Source organism: Poecilia mexicana, unplaced genomic scaffold (assembly GCF_051168715.1).
Source record: "Poecilia mexicana isolate PSO_F unplaced genomic scaffold, ASM5116871v1 scaffold_10, whole genome shotgun sequence".
NCBI classification, from domain to species: domain Eukaryota; kingdom Metazoa; phylum Chordata; class Actinopteri; order Cyprinodontiformes; family Poeciliidae; genus Poecilia; species Poecilia mexicana.
The window spans coordinates 10,385,977-10,405,157 of record NW_028263379.1 but is presented as its reverse complement, the minus strand read 5'-3'; the positions used below and the strand labels follow the sequence as shown (position 1 = coordinate 10,405,157).

Sequence of the window (19,181 nt, the reverse complement as noted above, 5' to 3'; positions counted from 1 at the left end):
GGAGCGGTGCATGCAGCGGCGCTACAGTAGCCGAGGAGGCCCTGAGAGCGGCCTGGCCTGGAGAGGTTGCAGGGAGGCCATCTGGCTTCCTCTTCCTTAGATTTGGTATTGATTTATTGACTGTACAGGGGAAGATAAGAGGGGCGCAGCTGCCAGAAGTTTTCCTCTGCCTCCTCAAACACAATTGACCTGCTGCTCATCTGTACTGGCTGAAGAGGTAATGCTTAATTGTTGAAATAATAGAAGTAAACAGGTTATTTGCTTGCATTTCATTTCAACAAGAAAAACAAAACAATTGTTTCTGAATGCAGAAGTCTCTTTATTTTTTTTATCTTATTTTGAAGTATTTTAAGTGCTTTTGAAATGTGTTCACACCTTTTCTTTTTCACCTAACATTCACATTGCAAAAACAAAAAATCTTACCAAGTATTTTTATCCTAGATTCTGACATGCCTGACTTTTCCCTCACCAGAAACAGTTTAAAAATAATCCAAAGCATTATGTTTTCAATTTAGGAATGCTCAAAATTCCTGCAAATATTCCTAAAAGTGTGTAACCAACAGGCCACACTGCAAAAAAAAAAAAAAGTCTTACCATTAATACCACTAGTCTTACCACTAGTACTTTTAATCTACAACAAATATCTTGGTAAACTTGAAATAAGACAAACCTAACCTTCAAGTAACTTTTCAGGAAGAAATAGAAACTTTTTTAAGCCAAAAATCCTAAAAGTAACTAGTTTCACTGGCTGATTATTTCACTTTTAACATGAGAAAAATGTTTTGTTAAAAGGGAAATAAGAAGTTTAAGTTTAAGAAGTTAAATAAAAAGTTGTTAAAAGTGAAATAATCTGCCAGTGGAACTAGTATTATTTGAATCCAAATGCAGATTTTTATTTGCTAAAAAAAATTCAAACCATGTATCATTTCCCTTCTCCTTCACATTTATGCATTACTTTGTGTTGCTCTGTCACATAAAATCTCATTTAAATAAGTGTAAGTTTGTGTTTGCATAGCGACAAAATGCAAAAAAAAAAATACTTTAACAGTGCCCCCAGAAAGCATTCGTAAAGTATTCACAGGTCTGTCGTGATAAAGATGCTTCCCAGTAATGAGGCGCTAAGTCCCATTTATTATTCCTAACAAATCCTGACGGCCTTTCACAGTTTGCATCATCGAATAAATCGCAAAATCTGAATAAGGCCTCTTCGCATAACAAGTCTCTCAGTCCTGTTAAGTGAGCCAGGAGCAGTTTGGCCTGAGCCTCACATTTAGAGGTGTGAACGTGGCACGACAGTGAATTGTACTCATCCCTGATTTTTTTTCTTTTCTCACAAACACTCCCCCTCCTCCATTAAAACAAAAAAAAGACCAACACACACAGGCAGACTCCCCATCCCCCGCCCTTTCTTCCCTTTCCCCTCCCCTGCCAACACAAGTCTGTGATGTGACAGTCTTAGATAAAAAAAGGCGAGAATTTTATTGCAGCAGTCTGTGAGGCTGGCAACAGACCTCCATTGTGACCCACAGCCGTGGGCTCCCTGGTGTTGGGCGCCCTCTGTTGGCCGTGTCCTCTCGGGTTCCTGCACTTCAAAGTGGGAGATCAAGGGCCGACTTGCGCATGACATCCAGAGAATGACAATACCACAGCCAGCCTACAACTGCTGCAAGGTGCCTGCTGCGGGACACAAAGGCATGCAGGCAGCTCCCGCGCTGGTTCTCCTCACGGAGGAGTGGGAGGCGGGGGGGTTACATACAGGAAGGAGGCAGTGCAGCGACTGTGGTGGGCAGAGGCTACATGAGGGGAAGTGGAAGGACAGCAGAGGAGACAGGCTGGCAACAGATTGTCTGAGGTGTCCTGTTTGATTGCTGAAGCATTAATTGATAAGATTCATCACTTATCTTTATGTTTCTTTGAACTGGTTAGGATCGGTCTGGGGGCGAAACGAAACATGTCTATTACATTTCTTTTGCACAAAATCATTCTTAGATCAGTTCTGCTTATTTAGTTTTAGGGTGTCTTGTCACTCTAAATCTAAATAAGCTGCTGCTGGCCACGGCCAAAGAAATAAACATTTACACTCGCACGTAAAAATGATTGCAAACAAATGCGCAATCATGAAACCGTACATCTTTGAAAAGCAGAAGTGGAGCCTTCTGTACAACCAACAGAAACCCAGAAATGGTTTCTGGGTGGTAAGTCAACACCAAAACGCTTGTCTTGTCCAGTAGCCTTTGTACAGCGTATATAGAGGTAAAACCAGCTGACCAAACGTGCTGGAGCTTCACTGGCGTTGCTAAGTTAGGGGCAGTCACTGCTAAATTGTGTCGTTACATTCTGGAGGTTTTTAAAACGGCTCATTTTCCAGACATAAAAACATTACATTATTGCTGAAAATCGTCTGGGTGTTTTTTTTGGCGAGTTTTAAGAACCATCTGAGACCCAAATGGAAGTACAAACATGCAAAACGTGAATTTTGCATAACAGGTCCCTTTAAAACATCAGACTATTGATACATGACAGTGAGGTCAAACAGCTTTCTGACCGTATTTTCCGGAATATAAATTGCACTTTTTTCATAATTCGGCTGGTTCTTCAACTTGTAAATTTTTTCCGCTTCATGACGCATTTTTTGACTGACACAACTTGTACTCTGAGCCAATGGGAAAGTACGATACGATCCTCACCTGCCAGCTGAACCCACACTCCTAAAATAAAAGAAAGCATGCATAGCTGAGGTAAACGAGAAAAAGCAGAAATGAAACTCACGTTTTTAACAGAGCCAAGGACACACCTGCATCCACACTGCAAAAACACAAAATATTACAAACTACTTTTGGTTTAGTTTCTAATGTAAATATATATGCACACACTTTAAATAAGACAAAACTAACTTACAAGTAACTTTTCAGCAACAAATCGGAGCTTGTTTTAAGAAAATAACTACTTAATACTGATTTTTTTTTTAAGTTCTAGTTCCACTGCCAGATTATTTCGCTTTTAACAAGACATTTCTCCAATGTTATCAATGTTTATCAAAATTAAGTAATTATTTACCTAAAAAAAAAAAAAGCTCCAAATTTTTTGTTGAAAAGTTACTAGTAAGTTAGTTTTGTCTTATTTAAAGTGTGCTCATATATTTACACTAGAAACTAGACCAAAGGTAATATTTTGCGCTTTTGCAACGTGGATACGGGTGTGATCTTGGCTATATATTTTTAAAAAGCGAGTTTCATTCCGTTTTTCTAGCTTACATGAGAAATGCATGCTTTCTTTTATTTTATTTCCACTAGAAACTAGAGCAGAAATAGTTGTTAAGTTTTGTGTTTTTGCAGGGCGGCCCTAGAAGCCGGAGTGAGGGGGAGTGGGACCAGCGGCGTCTTGTGATCAGGCTGTCATTTCCTCTCCTCGACTCTGTTGTTCCTGAAAAAGGCCTTTGAGAAGGAGCCAAGTGGTCCTGGCAGTGACAGTAGGTGGGCTCCTCGCGTGGATCTGGTGAGACCGTCAGAGGGGGGAGAGGAGGTCTGGTTGGGCCTCTGGCAGGCCGAGACGAAGAGAAAAACAAACACGTTGATGAAACAAGACGGTGAAATCCTGTCCCTGGTGGCGAATACACTTCACAGCAAACCAGAGGTGATTTACGGTACAGTAAAGAAAACAATCTAAATGATGACAAACCTGTCTGGTGCAGACTTATGATGGCAGCGCGACTGCGGATCTTGAAAGAAAGAGGAAATGAGAGTATTTAAAATTGAAACTCTCCTTTCTCCACACTACAACCACAAACTTCTGTGTTTTATTAATGTTTTAAAGAAATAAACACAGAACACATCACACATAGTTAAGTGGAAAGAGAATGAAACATTGTTTTCTACAGAAAATAACCTGAAAAGTGTGGCGTGCATTTCTGCAGACGCCCATTTTTATTGATACTCCCATAAACATCACCATGAACTTTTGATCAAACTATATCCAGATGTTAGAAAGACCTAGTCAAAGTCCAGACTTAATTAAATTTAATAGCTAGTGGAAGGAACTGAACATTTCTGTGAGTTTTGTTACAAACATTTCAGTTAGATGCTGCAGCAAAAGACAGATTAACCAAATGTTTACTCAGAGAGGTTGCATATAAATGCACACCACACTTTTTAGATTTTTAATTTGTAAAATGTTTTGAAAAGTTTGCTTCTACTTCACAATTATGTGGTGTTTTCAGTTAGTATATCACATAAAATATCATAAAAATATAGAAAATGTGGAAAATGTGACAAAGTTCAAGGTTTATGGATGTGTTAGTCAGATAAGGTAGATGCTGTAATAAAGATAAAAGTTATATAATAAGTTAACTCTCTCATTATTCAGGTTATTATACCCAGAGGGTATAATAACCTGATTTCTATCAGAATTAGATTCTGATAGAAATCCAAAAGGTTTTGTTTTAGATTATCATCTGTTTGCACTGATGTTCTCATAAGGGATCAAAAGGAAAATACAAAGGTTCTGTGAATTCATCCTTCATAAAGTTCATGCGTTTTTCCACGAAATACAAAAGTCTTGCAGCAAAAACGTCAAAGGCGATTATTTGTAGCCCCATTCATCTTCCCATCTGACCTCCACTGACAGACCAAACCTGGAGAAACTCTGAAGGAGCTGCAAAGAACCACAGATATTTAAAGAGTTTAAGTTTAAAATCAGGTTGTTTGAAACGGCAGAATGGTTGTGTGGTTGAATGGTTATGGTTGTACCGTGACTGAATGTGAAATTTTCCATACAGCTAAATTATACTGAAAAATCGTAAAACAAATATCTTGGCCTTGGTTGTGAAAAAAAAACTAATCTAAAAAAAATTTTAGATTAGAAATAGAAGTAAAAGCAAATAAAAGTAATAAAAGAAATAAAAGTAAAATGCATTCCTTCATGATGGCATATGACATTTTATTGACCAAAATGTAGCATCTAAAACTGGACTCGGGCTAAAATGACAAAAGATTTCCAAATTACGACTAAAATGAAAATATGTTTCAGTCAAAATTATGACTAAAGGAAATTAAAATGTGGAGTTAAAATTAGTAAAGAAATTGTTGACCATTTATTGATAACTGAAGAACAAAATAAAGTTGTAAATTATTCCATTTACTGTCTATGCCCACTTAACCTACAAGGTGTCTAATAATCATAATCATTTCATAATTAAATGTATTTATAATTATCTTTATGTGCATTATACATACATAAATGTTTAAATATTATATTAATTCCCTATAATAAAATTTCAAACAATAAATTCAATGTTTATTTAAACTATTTCTTCAAATGACAAAAGATTTCCAAATTATGACTAAAATTAAAATATGTTTCAGTCAAAACTATGACTAAAGAAAATTTAAATGCGGAGTTAACGTTAGTAACTCTGATCAATTAAATTGATCGGAGCAGTTTAAGCCCAACCTTTTAACTTCCACAGGTAAGGCTGACAGCAACACAAAACAGTTTAATAATAAATAAATACTATGAACATGTGTCCTATGGATGGTAAAAATGTGTGTTGATTATTCATGTATGTAAAACCTTTTGATGTATGGAGGACCATAACTGACATAATTAAAAATAAAAGCAGAAATATATGTATTTTGTGTTTCCTTTTCCCTATACAAGTGTTTTCATTAAAAATGTATATATTTTTTATTTTCCTTATAAATGTGTTTTCATCAAGAAATGTATTTTTTTTCTTTCCTTTTTCCTTCATACTTGCGTTTTCATGCATAACTGTAGTTTGTGTATGTTATTATTAAATAGCCTAGATATTTTTTTTGCACTTTTGCACTGCCATACTTACTTGCCGACTTTCATCCTTAAAAATGTCAAATTATTTGTTGTTTAAAAGTAGGTCAAGGAGCGCCCTCTAGTGTTTAACTGAGTTCTCCCACAGGATCAAATCAAAGTGACGTGAATATTTTTGTCACATAACACCACAGGCCCGCGGAGGACACACACACCTTCCGGGTGTTTAAAATTAGATGTGTGTCACCCATCCACGCAGGTCGCTAGTTGTCCCTCGAAGAACAGCGAAACCCAGCCGGAGGGTCGAGTTCAGAGTTCAGGCTAAACCAGAGAAATGGTGGTCTCGGTGAAAAACGACACCCGGCTGACCAGTTCTCAGAGCTTCCTCTGCGCTGGTTTCGCTGGTTTGTTCAGCAAAACCGTCACGTCTCCTCTGGAAGTGGTGAAGATTAAACGTCAGGTGGGAACTTTTCACGGCAAAGGCGGTTTCCTGCAAACTTTTATCGTCATCTACCAGAATGAGGGACTTCGAGGATTTTGGAAAGGGAACATGGTCTCCTGTCTCCGGCTGTTTCCATATACAGCAGTTCACCTAACCACATACAAGAAGTAAGTTTAGCAGGGAAATGCATAATAATGGGATTAACTGCCTCAAATTGTATCTTATTTTATAGCTGCTTGTGTTACTATTAATTTATTACTTCACTTTTAGTACACACTGACTTTGCAAATTGGCGCTATTATTTGGATGAAGCATTTTAAGTCGTCTGATGTTTTAAAATAGAAAAAAAAATGCTGTTTTGTTATTGTTTTACCGTTTACTTTACAGATACGGAAATACTTCCTGTTTTGACCGTGTGATACGCACCCTCTTGTTTTCAGCCAATCAGAAGCCTCCATTTACTCAGTCGATTTTTAAACGGCAAGATGTTTCGTTTGCCCGAAGTTTTGTCTGGCAGGTTATGATAATAGGTTTAATCGGTACTTTATAGAAAATATATTCGCCAGAGGCAGAAATACAGTATATAAGACAATTTTAGAGATATAACAAAAAACAATATTATATTTTGCCTCCTAACTTCACCAGCTTCTGCGGATTGAGTAAAGTTAATACATTAGGAATATAGATTGATAAGCTAACTATTACACAACTTGTAAATCCATCTGTTGATTAAAAAAAAGTAACAAGTTAAAAGTAATGGTTGAAACTGTTCAACACTGAAGTAAAATCTATATTACTACCATAAAATGTTATAAATTGATAAATCGTCATTCTATAGATACCAAATTTTTAAAAATTGTTTATTAGTTTAATATTTTTAAATTTTCTTATTAATTTTATTAAATTTCATGTTGAAAATTTTCTTCCTTACTTAAATTATGTAATTAAATACTGTGAAATTAGTGCAACATGAACAAGAGCATTTTTGAAATTATGTATTATAGAAGAAAAATGACTTGTGTTCAAAGTATCTTTAGCAATAAAAACCTTTAGTTTTGTTTAAAAAACGTTTTTAATGAATGCAAAACACATGTCTGTAAATTATACATGTTTAGGAATTGGGCAAAATTAGCTTGTTGAGCTGATTATTAACTTAAATATATTTGACAAAATAAATACTAATCACATAATTATTCAGCTGTAATAAAGAAACTGTGTTTCATGTTTAAATTGTTTGGGGTTTCTAAAACTTGCTAAAAGGGGAATCCTGCCTGTGAGACTGAACTGAGGGCAAACGGAATGAAATCACATGTGCTGGGTTACCAGAGGGCAAAACAAACTGCTGATCTCTGACAGCATGGATACAGGAAAAAAGGCATTAAGCTGAGCAGTAATCCAGCAAAGAGCAATAAATCCGGCTGGTCATGCTTTATAACACGTTTTTGAATTCCTGGTTTTATAAAAGTAAATTATTCAGTGCTCACCTTTTCCTGTCTAGAAGCGACAGCAGCAACTGTTCCAGGAAAAGAAACCCCCTTCCTCTTAGCTCATGTTTTTTATTTTTTATTTAAATCATATTTCCTGTTGAAGGTTTCAGGTTATCAGCCTGAAAAGTAAAATACTGAGCATAAACATCCACAGAAATATTTATGTTTTTACATTTAAACAACAGTTGTAGTTTTTACACCAATGTAGAAAGTGTTTAATATATTAAACAAGATCCACAACACTTGTTGAATCTACTTAGATAAATAAATAAGAGATTTTAAAAATGTTATTGACTTATTTTAATAATCAATCATGCTGTCTGTTATCCTGAAAATTAATTGATTCTTCGGACAAAAGAATTGGCACATTGTACAAATTTTTAACTAAAACACTTGAGCCTTTTTTCATACAGCATTAGAAATATATTAAAAGATACAAATAAACAGATAATATTTTTTAATAAGATGTAAACATTGTATTGCCTAAAATACAATAAAAATGAATGTGAAACCAAAACTGCCACTTGAGGAGTTTTGAGTAAAACATATTTACAGACAAAGGTGTTTATATAATCTTTTATTTATACAGGAACAGTCTCTTGAGACGTATTGTCTCTTTTACAAGAGACACATTATATGTTGCATTCATCACAAAAAGACAAATGCAAATGAATAAAAAATCCAAAATGTATATATTTTTTAATCGTTTTTGTTTAACTACTGCTCTGAATATATTGCTTTTTCAGCAAATTACTATTTTTTGAGTATGCATACTCCAGTTAATCAATTACTAAATTACTAGATTTTATTATTTCAAAGATCGATTCATCACTGTTCATTTTTGACGCCTGTTTGTGTGCAGGATCGTCCACCTTCACATGGATGAGCTGGGCTTCATCTCCCAGTGGAGAGCCATATTAGCTGGCGGACTGGCTGGCGTCGCTGCTGCCCTGCTCACGTATCCTCTGGAGGTGGCGGAGACCCGACTGATCGTCCAGAACTGCAGACAGCGGACCTACATCGGCGCAGCTCACACCATCTCAAAGATCTACAGGAACGAAGGCCTGCCTGCTCTCTACAGAGGATTCTCCCTCACCGTTCTGGGTACGCACAACTCATTTATTCAACACATGCGTCTGACATCGATACTAAATTATTTTCTACTTCCTCCATCTTCTCCGCCTGCAGGTGCGGTTCCCTTTTCAGTCGGATGCTACGCGGTTTACATGAATTTGGACAAGCTGTGGCAGGAGCCGTCGTTTCGCTTCACTCCTCTGCAGAACTTCATTAACGGCTGCATTGCAGCGGGAGTTGCTCAAACGCTCTCATACCCCTTTGAAACCGTTAAACGGAAAATGCAGGTGGGTAACGAGCAGCTTAAATTTAATTTGGTCTATTTTTCCTCCATTTTGTGTTATTTTTATAAATTTGTTAATGAATAATATAAATGGCAAATTCACAAAATGAAGCCTGCGAACAGGAATGATAGTTCCTGAGAAAAATGTGTCTTCAGTGGGTTAAAGGAGAAGAAAGTTGTATAAATTCACATATGAAAAGGAAAATATAAAACTCTGATATTGTTTTCAGTTTTCTGGAAACTGTGATTTTGATTATTTGGATCCACCTTTGAAACTGCACAATATCAGAGTAAATAAAATATTAAATGTTATGTTCTGTCAGAATTTTAAAATTAGGCTTTGCCAAAAAAAAAAAAAAAAAAAATAATATATATATATATATATATGGCTTTTATCAATGGAAAAAAGCAGACAAATTACTTTCATGTAATTTAAAAACAATAAATATTTGTCCTGCCAGTGCATGTAATTGGTTCATACATTTTTATTTTTGAGAAAAATTGTCCCAAGCAAAGTCATCTTAAAATGGGAAATGTTGGATACAAAATAAAGTATTTTTCAATCTGTTTTTTCATCTATCCGGTGACTTTTCCAGATCTGCTTTTAATTACTTTTACTAAGCTTCATTAAGTAATGAAACTATAGTTTTTCTATTTTACTAAATAGAATCCAAAGGAATTTGCAAACTGATTTTCTCTATTTTGATCAAACAAATATACGAAACTCTTGTTAAATGTTGGATCTATATCAGTTTCCCACACAAAATACGACTAGTTCATAAGTTTAATTAAAATATTTGATGCTCAGGTGAGAAAATTCACAGTATAATTTCAGAATCACAAGAGCCTGTTTACAGGAACCACACTGAAGCCAAATAGTTTATGAACACCAGACTGCTGCTCACAACAAAAACACACTGCTAAAAGCACAAATTATGCTAAATATTAAACATCAGAATATTATTTAATACTTTTCCATGACGTTATACCTTAAACCAACTCAGCACATCTGTGGCAGATGGAAACCGCTCGTCCTGAGGAACAGAGATCCTTCGTTTGATGAAAAAGTTGTTGCCACAAAGTTTTCTAAATGACCTTGTTTCTTTTCATGCTGTTTTTAATTACATGAAAGTTTCAACTAAATCAGAAAATATTCAAAAGAAAAGTGTGACTTTTGTTAAATATGAAATAAGCATCAAGAGATTCATTTAAACCTTTGTTAGTTTACCATGTTATTTCACTCTTTTCTTCTTGCATTTATAGTGGAAAGATGCCAACAAAATTTTCTATTTCTGTACATATTATTAGTCTAAAATCCTCTAAAAATGTCTGACTGCTCTAAAGCAAGTAGGCAATACACCGATCAAGCAATACACTTTTTAAAAATATGTTTACTTACTGGATATACAAACTGGATAAATGGTGATGCGGTTTGTATAATGTAACTAACATTTTAGGTTTAGTATAAAAATGCAGTCAGCTGCACAGAAAAATATAAATATGGTTAGATTAGATCAGATTTTATCCTGCTTCAACTTGTTGCACAAGATCCTGTGAAGCTGCTTTCCTGCCACAGTTTCACCAGAAGGGGGCAGTAATGAGGTGTCCAAGTTATTCACTGAAGCCTTAGAGGCCATGAACGACCTGAACGACGACCTTTACTGGACAGAAAAATACATCTCTCCTTAAAAACATGCCTATTACATAAGTGATGTGGAATTAGTTCTGCGTGTTTAATAATCTTTAATTTGCATTTCAGACCCTTCTGGGTTTATTAGGAAGGACACACAGGGAACAATGGATCTGCAAAGGACTGGGCACTTCATCCGGGTTTCGTCTGCTTATTATTAGCTGCCACAAGGTTTAACAGCAGCTGGGAATGTGAATGTGCCTCAGGTCCGTCAGGCTATAGATAAGTTCTCTAAAGATAGACTGTCAGATAGCAGCAGCTCTGAAGGCTGTCCATTTCCAGATGATACAAACTACGGCGCTTTATTATACAGTTTTTATTGAAATGCTTCCATTTAATGAGAAACGTACGGTTAAACATTAACCCACTGCAGAGAAAAGATTAAAAAGATGCTTCCAGAACCATAGGGTAATGATTTAAAATGAGCGCTGTCCAGTTTAACGTCTTCTTCTTAACAAGTTTATGTGTCAACTGGAAATTTTAAGACGCCCACATGTGACCTCAGCAGCCGTAACGCCCACATGATGGCCGGCTGGATGTACGACAGAACCTACGTGAACTCAGAGACGCTGAGGGCGCTAATGGCGGCTCAGGAGGTGAAATATCTCAAAGTCCAGCAGAGTCAGAGGGGAGGAAGCCTGTTGGAGGTGAAATGACGTCTGCAGCCTAGAAAAGGCGATACAGGAGATTTCTCTGGAGAGTTTCTAAACTTTTTTCTCCTTACAAATTTGTTCTAGAGGTTTAAACCTTTAAAGGACACAGGTGAAGTTCAGTCTGTGGTTAAATAAAGAGAACATAACTCAAGTTTTGTGGCAACATTTACTCCTCTTTACATCTAGTTGACATCTTCCCCTTCTTAGCTTTGCCCAAAACATTTTTAACCAGCTTGTTTTATTGAACTGAAGATGTTTTGCTTAACAGCAAACAAACACAATTCAAGCAATCTTTCCGGAGAAACATTTTCCAGAAAAACCCTGAAATTTCCCTGAAATATTCCTGAGGAACCTCCTCCTAAACGTAAATGTCCAGATTTCTAGTTGCTGGTCGTCTTTTTTGTTGTTGTTGTTTTGTTTGTTTTCTCTTTAAAAAATATTTCAATCATTTTATTGTATTGGCATAATCACCCATTGAAACAGTTGCTTCAGTTTAGTTTATTTGTATAGTGACATCTTACAGTAAAAAGTAGATTTAGGAAAATCTAATATTTTATTTAAGTGCATTTATTCATCTGGGGGTAAAATATCTACTTTACAGAGATATTTTTCAGCTAAATAAAGGTAACGGAAGCATTTTGTAAATTAATTTTGACTTCCTGTTTTCCTGGGATATAAACACATGAGCCTGTTTCCTTGAGTTACTCCTTAAGAACAGGAACTAAAGGAAAACGCGCTGTCTGAACAAAGTGGCCCAAATCCTGAGTGACAAAAATTCATTAAAGTTTACAAGAAAAAAATCTACTGTCACAATAATTAAAATGTTTAAGATGAAAATAAGACTGGATCTGGGGATAATTTTCTTAAATAATCATGCACAGTAAAGTGGAAAAGAGAAGAAATGAATGCAGGTGCACCACAAGGCTCAGTACTCGGCCCACTTCTTTTTAGATTACGTATGTGTGATTTGTAATACTTGTCTCCTGGTTCAGGTTTCCAGGTTTACGCTAATTATAATGCAAGGGGTGGGTAGAACATCCTAAATAATAAGTAAAAGTAGCTTTACTTCAACATATTTTTACCCAAGCAAAAGTAAACAGGAAATTACTCAAGTAAGAGTAAAAATAATTTGGTAAAAAGTTACTTCAGAACAGAGTAACTAAAACATCTGATTCAATATTTTATGATAATGTTATTAGACAAACAAAAATAAAAAGCTGTAAAAATCCTTCTATGTTAAAAACTGAAATATTTTTTGCAACATATCCTGCTTATAAAATGGGGAATATCCCACTTTAAGGTGTAAAAATACATACAAACTACAGAAATAAATCTGTTTTCTACACATTCTTCAAAACGTGTTTACATTTCATACTTGAAAATGACCACAGATGTTTAAAAAGCAATCTTGACGTTTTAACTTATTGGTATATTACATTTTTATTTCTTTTTCATTATTTTCTAGGCACAGAGTTCTCGTCTTCCCCATTTTGGTGGCGTTGATGTCCACTTCAGTGGAACGATGGACTGCTTCATGCAGGTTATCAGAAACAAAGGTGTTCTGTCTCTGTGGAACGGGCTGACGGCCAACATGATAAAGGTGCCTCCATGCTTGATTGTGTCATAGATTCATTTGGTTAGAAAACTGATTTCTGTGTAACAAATGGCTCCCACGTGCCAAAGGAAAAATGTGTAACGCATGATCTATGCAAAGGCAGGAGTGACGCAGAGTGTCCACTGCAGGAGAACAAGGTGGAACAGCATGCGCCAGTCTCCAATTTCAGCTGCAAATATCTTCAGAGCTGAACATTGTCTCACACATGATGATCTAATTTAAAACAAGACCGCGTTAAGTTCTAGAGAAACAATTATTAAGACTTAAAAGCGCACATTTGAGGTAATTCAGGTCAAATTTCTTGTTATTTGAACACTAATCAGATCAAAACTCTGTCATTCCCTCACAGATTGTTCCTTATTTTGGTCTTCTGTTCACCTGCTGCGAGATGTGCAAGCAAGTGTGCCTCTACCGTAACGGCTACATCGTCTCACCTCTGAGCTACCAGCCCACGCCGGGGGTCGACCAGAGCCTCGGGCCGAACGAGCTGGAGGAGGTCAGGCGCTACTGGAAAAACAGGAACTTTGGGTCAAGAGAGTCGTCTTTTGGGAACCGCTGGTGAAGCTGGAAATACGTCCTGCTGACAAAAAAAATGGAGGAAAAGTCAAAAACATTCACTAGACCCTCCAAGAGACTAAAACTAAGACTATTTCAGAGTTATATCATTTTTATCTGACAGTATTAAGCATAAATTGTGAGCAATTTATGACTGCTTTATGTAAAACTTGTGCCTTTGGTTGAGTATTTATTTTGGCTCCCGTTGCAGTTTTTGCTGCATTAACTTCTCACTGTGCCACAGTCTATTCCGAGGAAGTAAACTTAAACTGTAATGATTGAATCTGAGCTTTATGATTGTAAAGAATCAAATGAATGCAACGTTTTCATCCTTCAACAGAAGCAGGCGTTTATCTGCTGACGCAAATTGTTATTGAAGGAATTAAACATTAAAAATGTTTACTTTTAACAAAACCTAAGTGTTTATTTTTTTGTGTACCCCGAAAAGATAGAACTGCACCCAAAAGCTGACTTAAAAAAAAAGAGTTTAATGTCTTAACAGTTGATTTATTTCTAAGCAAACTCTTTAAATTCTTCTACAATTTCAATGTATGACACAAAGCAATGTTTTATTCAATTATTTTAGCAATGATCGACCTTCCAAATTCACATTTTATTACTACAGTTATCTTTATAAAGCAGTTTCTCTTTATGAGAAACTGCTTTATAAAGATAACTGTACATCTACACCAAATTTATTTTGGTGCTAATAACTTTTGTACATTAAACTATTTATGGTAGAGTCCAGTATGTTCTGTTTGCAGTTTGTCCTCCACCTTGTAGTATTTTAGGTCAACACAGCGTGCTACATCCTGTGTATGGCAAGCTGTCATAACATATATTCATTTTGCAAGCCTGCTCGTTAGTTGTTTGGATTTCAGTAACATTTCATATTATTTTTCCAAGAAGAGCTCCAAGTCTGCTTTAAAATGACTGGAATGCTTAATGAATGTATATATTTTTTAACTTTTAAGTTTCATTTAGAGTTGTAACAAAAGATTAATTTTTATTTAGCCACAATTCAGCCAACATGATTATCACACACACACCTGACGTTTTTGTTAAACTTTCATAAACTTAATTTTGAAAGAAATTAATTTGGAAAAATGTCTCTTAAGCCTAATTTTGTTATTTAGCAATTATGTTATTTATATTGATTATTTTCATTTTGGTATTTAACATACCAAAATTTCCACATATTTTGGTCTATCTGATGATGCATTTCTTAAGTATTAAATAATTGGTGTGCTGAGTACTTGAGTAGCCTTTTCACCAAATACTTTTTTGCAATTGAGTAATTTCATGGATGGCTACATTTTACTTTTGAGTTAAAATATGTTGAAGTAGTGATACTCTAAGAAAATATGAATTGGAAACGTTAAATTATTTGATAAAATTACCTGCCTTAAGAGCTGAGACAGGTTTTAGTGGACTCAGTCAGCTGATTGACTCATGTCCTTCTCAGTGTGGGAAACATGCTGACAGCCAAAGGACATCAACAGATGGGGTGACCTTTACCCACCATAGTTTTCAGGCCCTGGCTGCTTCAGACCGGCAGATGACGCACCTTTAACTTTAATGAGAGAAAAGAAAACAAATCACAACAAGGTGAAAGTAAAAGGAACTATCCACAACTTTTCTTGGTAACTGACAAACTCCCTCTCGTCTTGTGGGACGAAAATATGTCCTTTTATTCCCTGCGTGACCATGGAAACCAGCGTATCCAACTGACAGAACGCCCCCTGGCCCCGCCCACCGCACTCACAACCGACCAATAGCAAGCGAGAGTCGAAGTTCACGCTTTTCTATGCGTTCAGCCTCCTTAAAACCCCTTCAAGTCCCGGTTTGATTCTGCCATTTCAACTCCACCTGCAAACCCCACGGAGCGAGCAGCGGGACGGCGTCCGGAAACACCCGAAGATGACTGATACGGCTATCTCCTTCGCTAAGGACTTCCTCGCCGGCGGCATCGCCGCTGCCATCTCCAAAACAGCCGTAGCCCCCATTGAGAGAGTGAAACTTCTCCTCCAGGTAGGTGTTATTCCTCTCTATGCAGAGTCGCCTCAGCTGTTGATGCGGCATCCTTAAAACAGCTGACTCTTAGATCCTGACCTGACGCAGTGATCAGTGCTGGTAAAGATTTGTTTTTAAAGCATGGATGCTGCAGCGTCAGCAGCAGAAAGTAGGCTATTAATAGTAAATCTCAGCAGCTCTGTCTGAGTTTAAGAATGAGCATATTCGAGGCGAACCAGACCAGTTATGTAATAGTCAGGCCTGAAAGCTGCAGCACTCCACGGGAGGAAACACAGTCCCTTAACAGGCTCATATGGTCACCTGCTGCGGCGTTTGGGAAAAAAGAAAAAAGAAAAAAAAAAAGCAACATTTCTTCTTCTATGAAGAGCGATAGTTTGGCTTAAAAACTTACAAACAAGGTCATAGGAAGGATTGCACCACGAGTTTGCACTGCTGCATAGGGGCCTGGTTGCAGCAGGAGGAGGAGGAGGAGGAGGAAGAAGAAGAGGGGGCGGGGTTATGAATCCTTGACTGGATGCGTAAAGAGTTGATCCAGCATGCATGCAATAACAGATTAGTGTAAAATAATAATGTCATTTCCTGTTTTCCTTACAGGTGCAACATGCCAGCAAACAGATCACAGCCGACAAGCAGTACAAAGGCATCGTGGACTGCGTTGTCCGCATCCCCAAAGAGCAGGGCTTCCTTTCCTTCTGGAGAGGCAACTTGGCCAATGTCATCAGATACTTTCCCACGCAAGCCCTCAACTTTGCTTTCAAGGACAAGTACAAGAAGATTTTCCTGGACGGAGTAGACAAGCGCACGCAGTTCTGGAGATACTTTGCAGGTAACCTGGCGTCCGGCGGCGCAGCGGGGGCCACGTCGCTCTGTTTTGTCTACCCACTCGACTTTGCCAGAACGCGTCTCGCTGCCGACGTGGGCAAAGCAGGGCAGGAACGTGAGTTCAAAGGCCTGGGTGACTGCTTGGTGAAGATCTTCAAGTCTGATGGCCTCAAAGGTCTGTACCAGGGCTTCAACGTCTCAGTGCAGGGCATCATCATCTACAGAGCAGCCTACTTTGGCGTCTACGACACAGCAAAGGGTGAGTCTACAAACTTTCTCCTCTCAATGAGCTCCTGAACTTTAGGGAACTAAATTAACCTTTTTAACTGATGCATCTCTTTCAGGCATGCTCCCAGATCCCAAGAACACACACATTGTTGTGAGCTGGATGATCGCTCAGTCTGTAACCGCCGTCGCCGGTCTCGTGTCCTACCCCTTCGATACCGTCCGTCGTCGTATGATGATGCAGTCTGGACGCAAAGGAGGTAATAACTCCAACTTGATGCCTTTATAGCTTAAAATCTCTGTTTGTGGTCATGATTGAGACCTTTTCTATCATCTCCTCAGCTGATATTATGTACACCGGCACCCTGGACTGCTGGAGGAAGATTGCACGTGATGAAGGCAGCAAGGCCTTCTTCAAAGGAGCCTGGTCCAATGTGCTCAGAGGCATGGGCGGAGCCTTCGTGCTCGTCTTGTACGACGAGCTTAAGAAAGTCATCTAAGTTGATTGTGTCTCTCCACTGTTCATGTTGTTAAATTTATCTGTAACATATCTTGTACATTTGGAAGGACTTAAATACCTGAGCTATATGTTTATAGGGGACCAACTAGTATTTTTTTACTAGTTGTACCAGGGGAATCTGTTATACACTTGTGTTTTTTTTTTTTGGCCCATTCTTTTCCTTTTTCTTTTTTTTGTTTTGCCCCTCACAAGAATTTCATTCCCTGACTGCAAGAACTTTGCCAGAATATGAGAAATAAAGGCAACCTACTGCGTGAACCTCCTACCTGGTTTCTAACTCTAATGTCATGCATGAATGGTTTCCAGGCTGGCAGCCCCTTGAGAGAGCTGTAAGCTTAGAGCTGCAGGTTGTAGTTGGGGGTGAGCCAAAATCAGCTGAGAAAGTTGAGCTGCTGACAATATTTCAAGTCACACTTGCAGAAAGGTGATAGGCAGGTAGTCTGGGAGTTGGACGTTTGAACTTGCTGCAGAGGAACTACTAGGATTACATGCAGTAGGGGTTGGATTATTACAACCTGCTAAATATACTTTGATCTCCTGCCGTGCTCCGTCTGTCTGTCTGCCTCAGACTGTTGTGACAGAGGACTTTGTGTCCTTGAGCTGATTGACAATTTACAAATATGACAGAAGTTATTTACCGTCACAGCCAAGATATCTGGTGTCTTTAGACCTTAGCGAGATGCTACAGCTAAATAAGCCTCTTTAAGGTTTGGATCTGCAGCTCATACACTGGATTCCTCCTGACACATGATCTGTCCAGCATAAAGAGTTGCAGGCTTTGACCTGGTAGTGGCATGTACAGGAGAGGACACAATGTACTGCTTGGTCTCTAACCAGGGTGTGTACTCCTCTTCCTGTTGGTAGTATTTGCCCTTGTGCATTCAGTGTAAATATGGAAGAGTTGTTTTACAGGTTTTAAATCTACTCAGTGATTTGGTGTTGATACTTTGATTCATCAAGTCATTTTGAGATGAATAATTAAGAAGTTCCAGTTATTAAAACTTGGATAAATGTCAGTTGCCCAAGTTTCACATTCATGTCATTGTGGTTAAGGTTTTTTCCTCCTGTCGTAATAATTAGATCTTGAATCATTTTGAGTTTAATTATGACTGTGTCCTTTTCTCACTCTTTAACCTTGTGAATGGTTCTCCAACCACACCAGTTAAAGAAATTAAATCTGACAAGACAAGGCGGAGACAGACTCCTTTAGCAAATACTCAGATTGTCTCAGCTGGACTCTAGCCTAATCTCCTCTGCAGTAGTATGAACTTGACCTCTGACCCAGTGAATCAGATTCCTTGTTCAACAGGAATCAATGCTTTTTATATCCCTGAGAAACACACCGACCTCATTCTGCGTCTATTGACTGCATATTGACTTACCATGAAGGAATTTAATGCATTTTATGACCAAATTTAGAAAACAGTTTGTTTTAAGACATTTACATAACATAATGATCTAGAGACAAAAACCTCTACATTTTGATTTATTTTTGCTGAAAATGAAACCAGATATTTACATACATTGTAGAAAACATTTTTTCATTGTCATATGGTTTATCCAGAATAAGCTGTTCCTGCTTTAGCCCAGTTATTTCCATTTTCTAAATACCAGAATAATGAGAGAATTTCCTGACTTTTTTCAAATTCAGAAATTTGCATACACCAAGACTGTTATGTTTTGGAAAGCCCAGATGTTGACATCAAGATCTTATAAGCAGCTTATTTCTCAACATCCAAGTTCAATTGAAACATGTTTCACACTAAGAAAAAAAAAAAGGAATTGGTGAGGTTTTGGTTTTAATTTTTATTTTAACAGATTGCAAAACCTTGTAAAAAAAAAAAAAAAAAAAATCTAGATGGTCACGCAACTCCCTGAGCTGAAGGAAACTAAGTTGGATAGAGGGAAACGTGATGGACGGATAAATGGGAGGAACCAGGATGCATGGATGGATGGAGGGAACCAGGACTCATTCAGATGTAGTTTAGCCGTTCATCTGA

The 19,181-nt window shown here is 37.4% G+C and overlaps 2 protein-coding genes across 2 annotated transcripts; both read left to right on the top strand.

The window, feature by feature from the left end:
• Window positions 1-5,948: 5,948 nt before the first annotated feature.
• Window positions 5,949-13,994, top strand: slc25a43 (solute carrier family 25 member 43). The gene is made up of 5 exons (XM_015001482.2): window positions 5,949-6,390; window positions 8,573-8,814; window positions 8,899-9,071; window positions 12,876-13,010; window positions 13,375-13,994. The coding sequence occupies exons 1-5, from the start codon at window positions 6,116-6,118 to the stop codon at window positions 13,585-13,587; spliced, it is 1,038 nt and encodes a 345-aa protein (XP_014856968.1). The 5' UTR covers window positions 5,949-6,115; the 3' UTR covers window positions 13,588-13,994.
• A 1,430-nt stretch (window positions 13,995-15,424) lies between these two features.
• LOC106926499 (ADP/ATP translocase 2) lies at window positions 15,425-17,444 on the top strand. Its single transcript, XM_015001469.2, has 4 exons — window positions 15,425-15,611; window positions 16,209-16,695; window positions 16,781-16,921; window positions 17,004-17,444. The coding sequence occupies exons 1-4, from the start codon at window positions 15,501-15,503 to the stop codon at window positions 17,159-17,161; spliced, it is 897 nt and encodes a 298-aa protein (XP_014856955.1). The 5' UTR covers window positions 15,425-15,500; the 3' UTR covers window positions 17,162-17,444.
• The last annotated feature ends 1,737 nt before the right edge of the window (window positions 17,445-19,181 follow it).

Bases quoted from the DNA above. Each gene is read 5' to 3' on its own strand.
- slc25a43 (XM_015001482.2), top strand. From the start codon at position 6,116: ATGGTGGTCTCGGTGAAAAACGACACCCGGCTGACCAGTTCTCAGAGC. The intron at 6,391-8,572 runs GTAAGTTTAGCA...GTTTGTGTGCAG, and splicing joins CACCTAACCACATACAAGAA to GATCGTCCACCTTCACATGG. The intron at 9,072-12,875 runs GTGGGTAACGAG...ATTATTTTCTAG, and splicing joins CCGTTAAACGGAAAATGCAG to GCACAGAGTTCTCGTCTTCC.
- LOC106926499 (XM_015001469.2), top strand. From the start codon at position 15,501: ATGACTGATACGGCTATCTCCTTCGCTAAGGACTTCCTCGCCGGCGGC. The intron at 16,696-16,780 runs GTGAGTCTACAA...CATCTCTTTCAG, and splicing joins CGTCTACGACACAGCAAAGG to GCATGCTCCCAGATCCCAAG. The intron at 16,922-17,003 runs GTAATAACTCCA...TCATCTCCTCAG, and splicing joins GCAGTCTGGACGCAAAGGAG to CTGATATTATGTACACCGGC.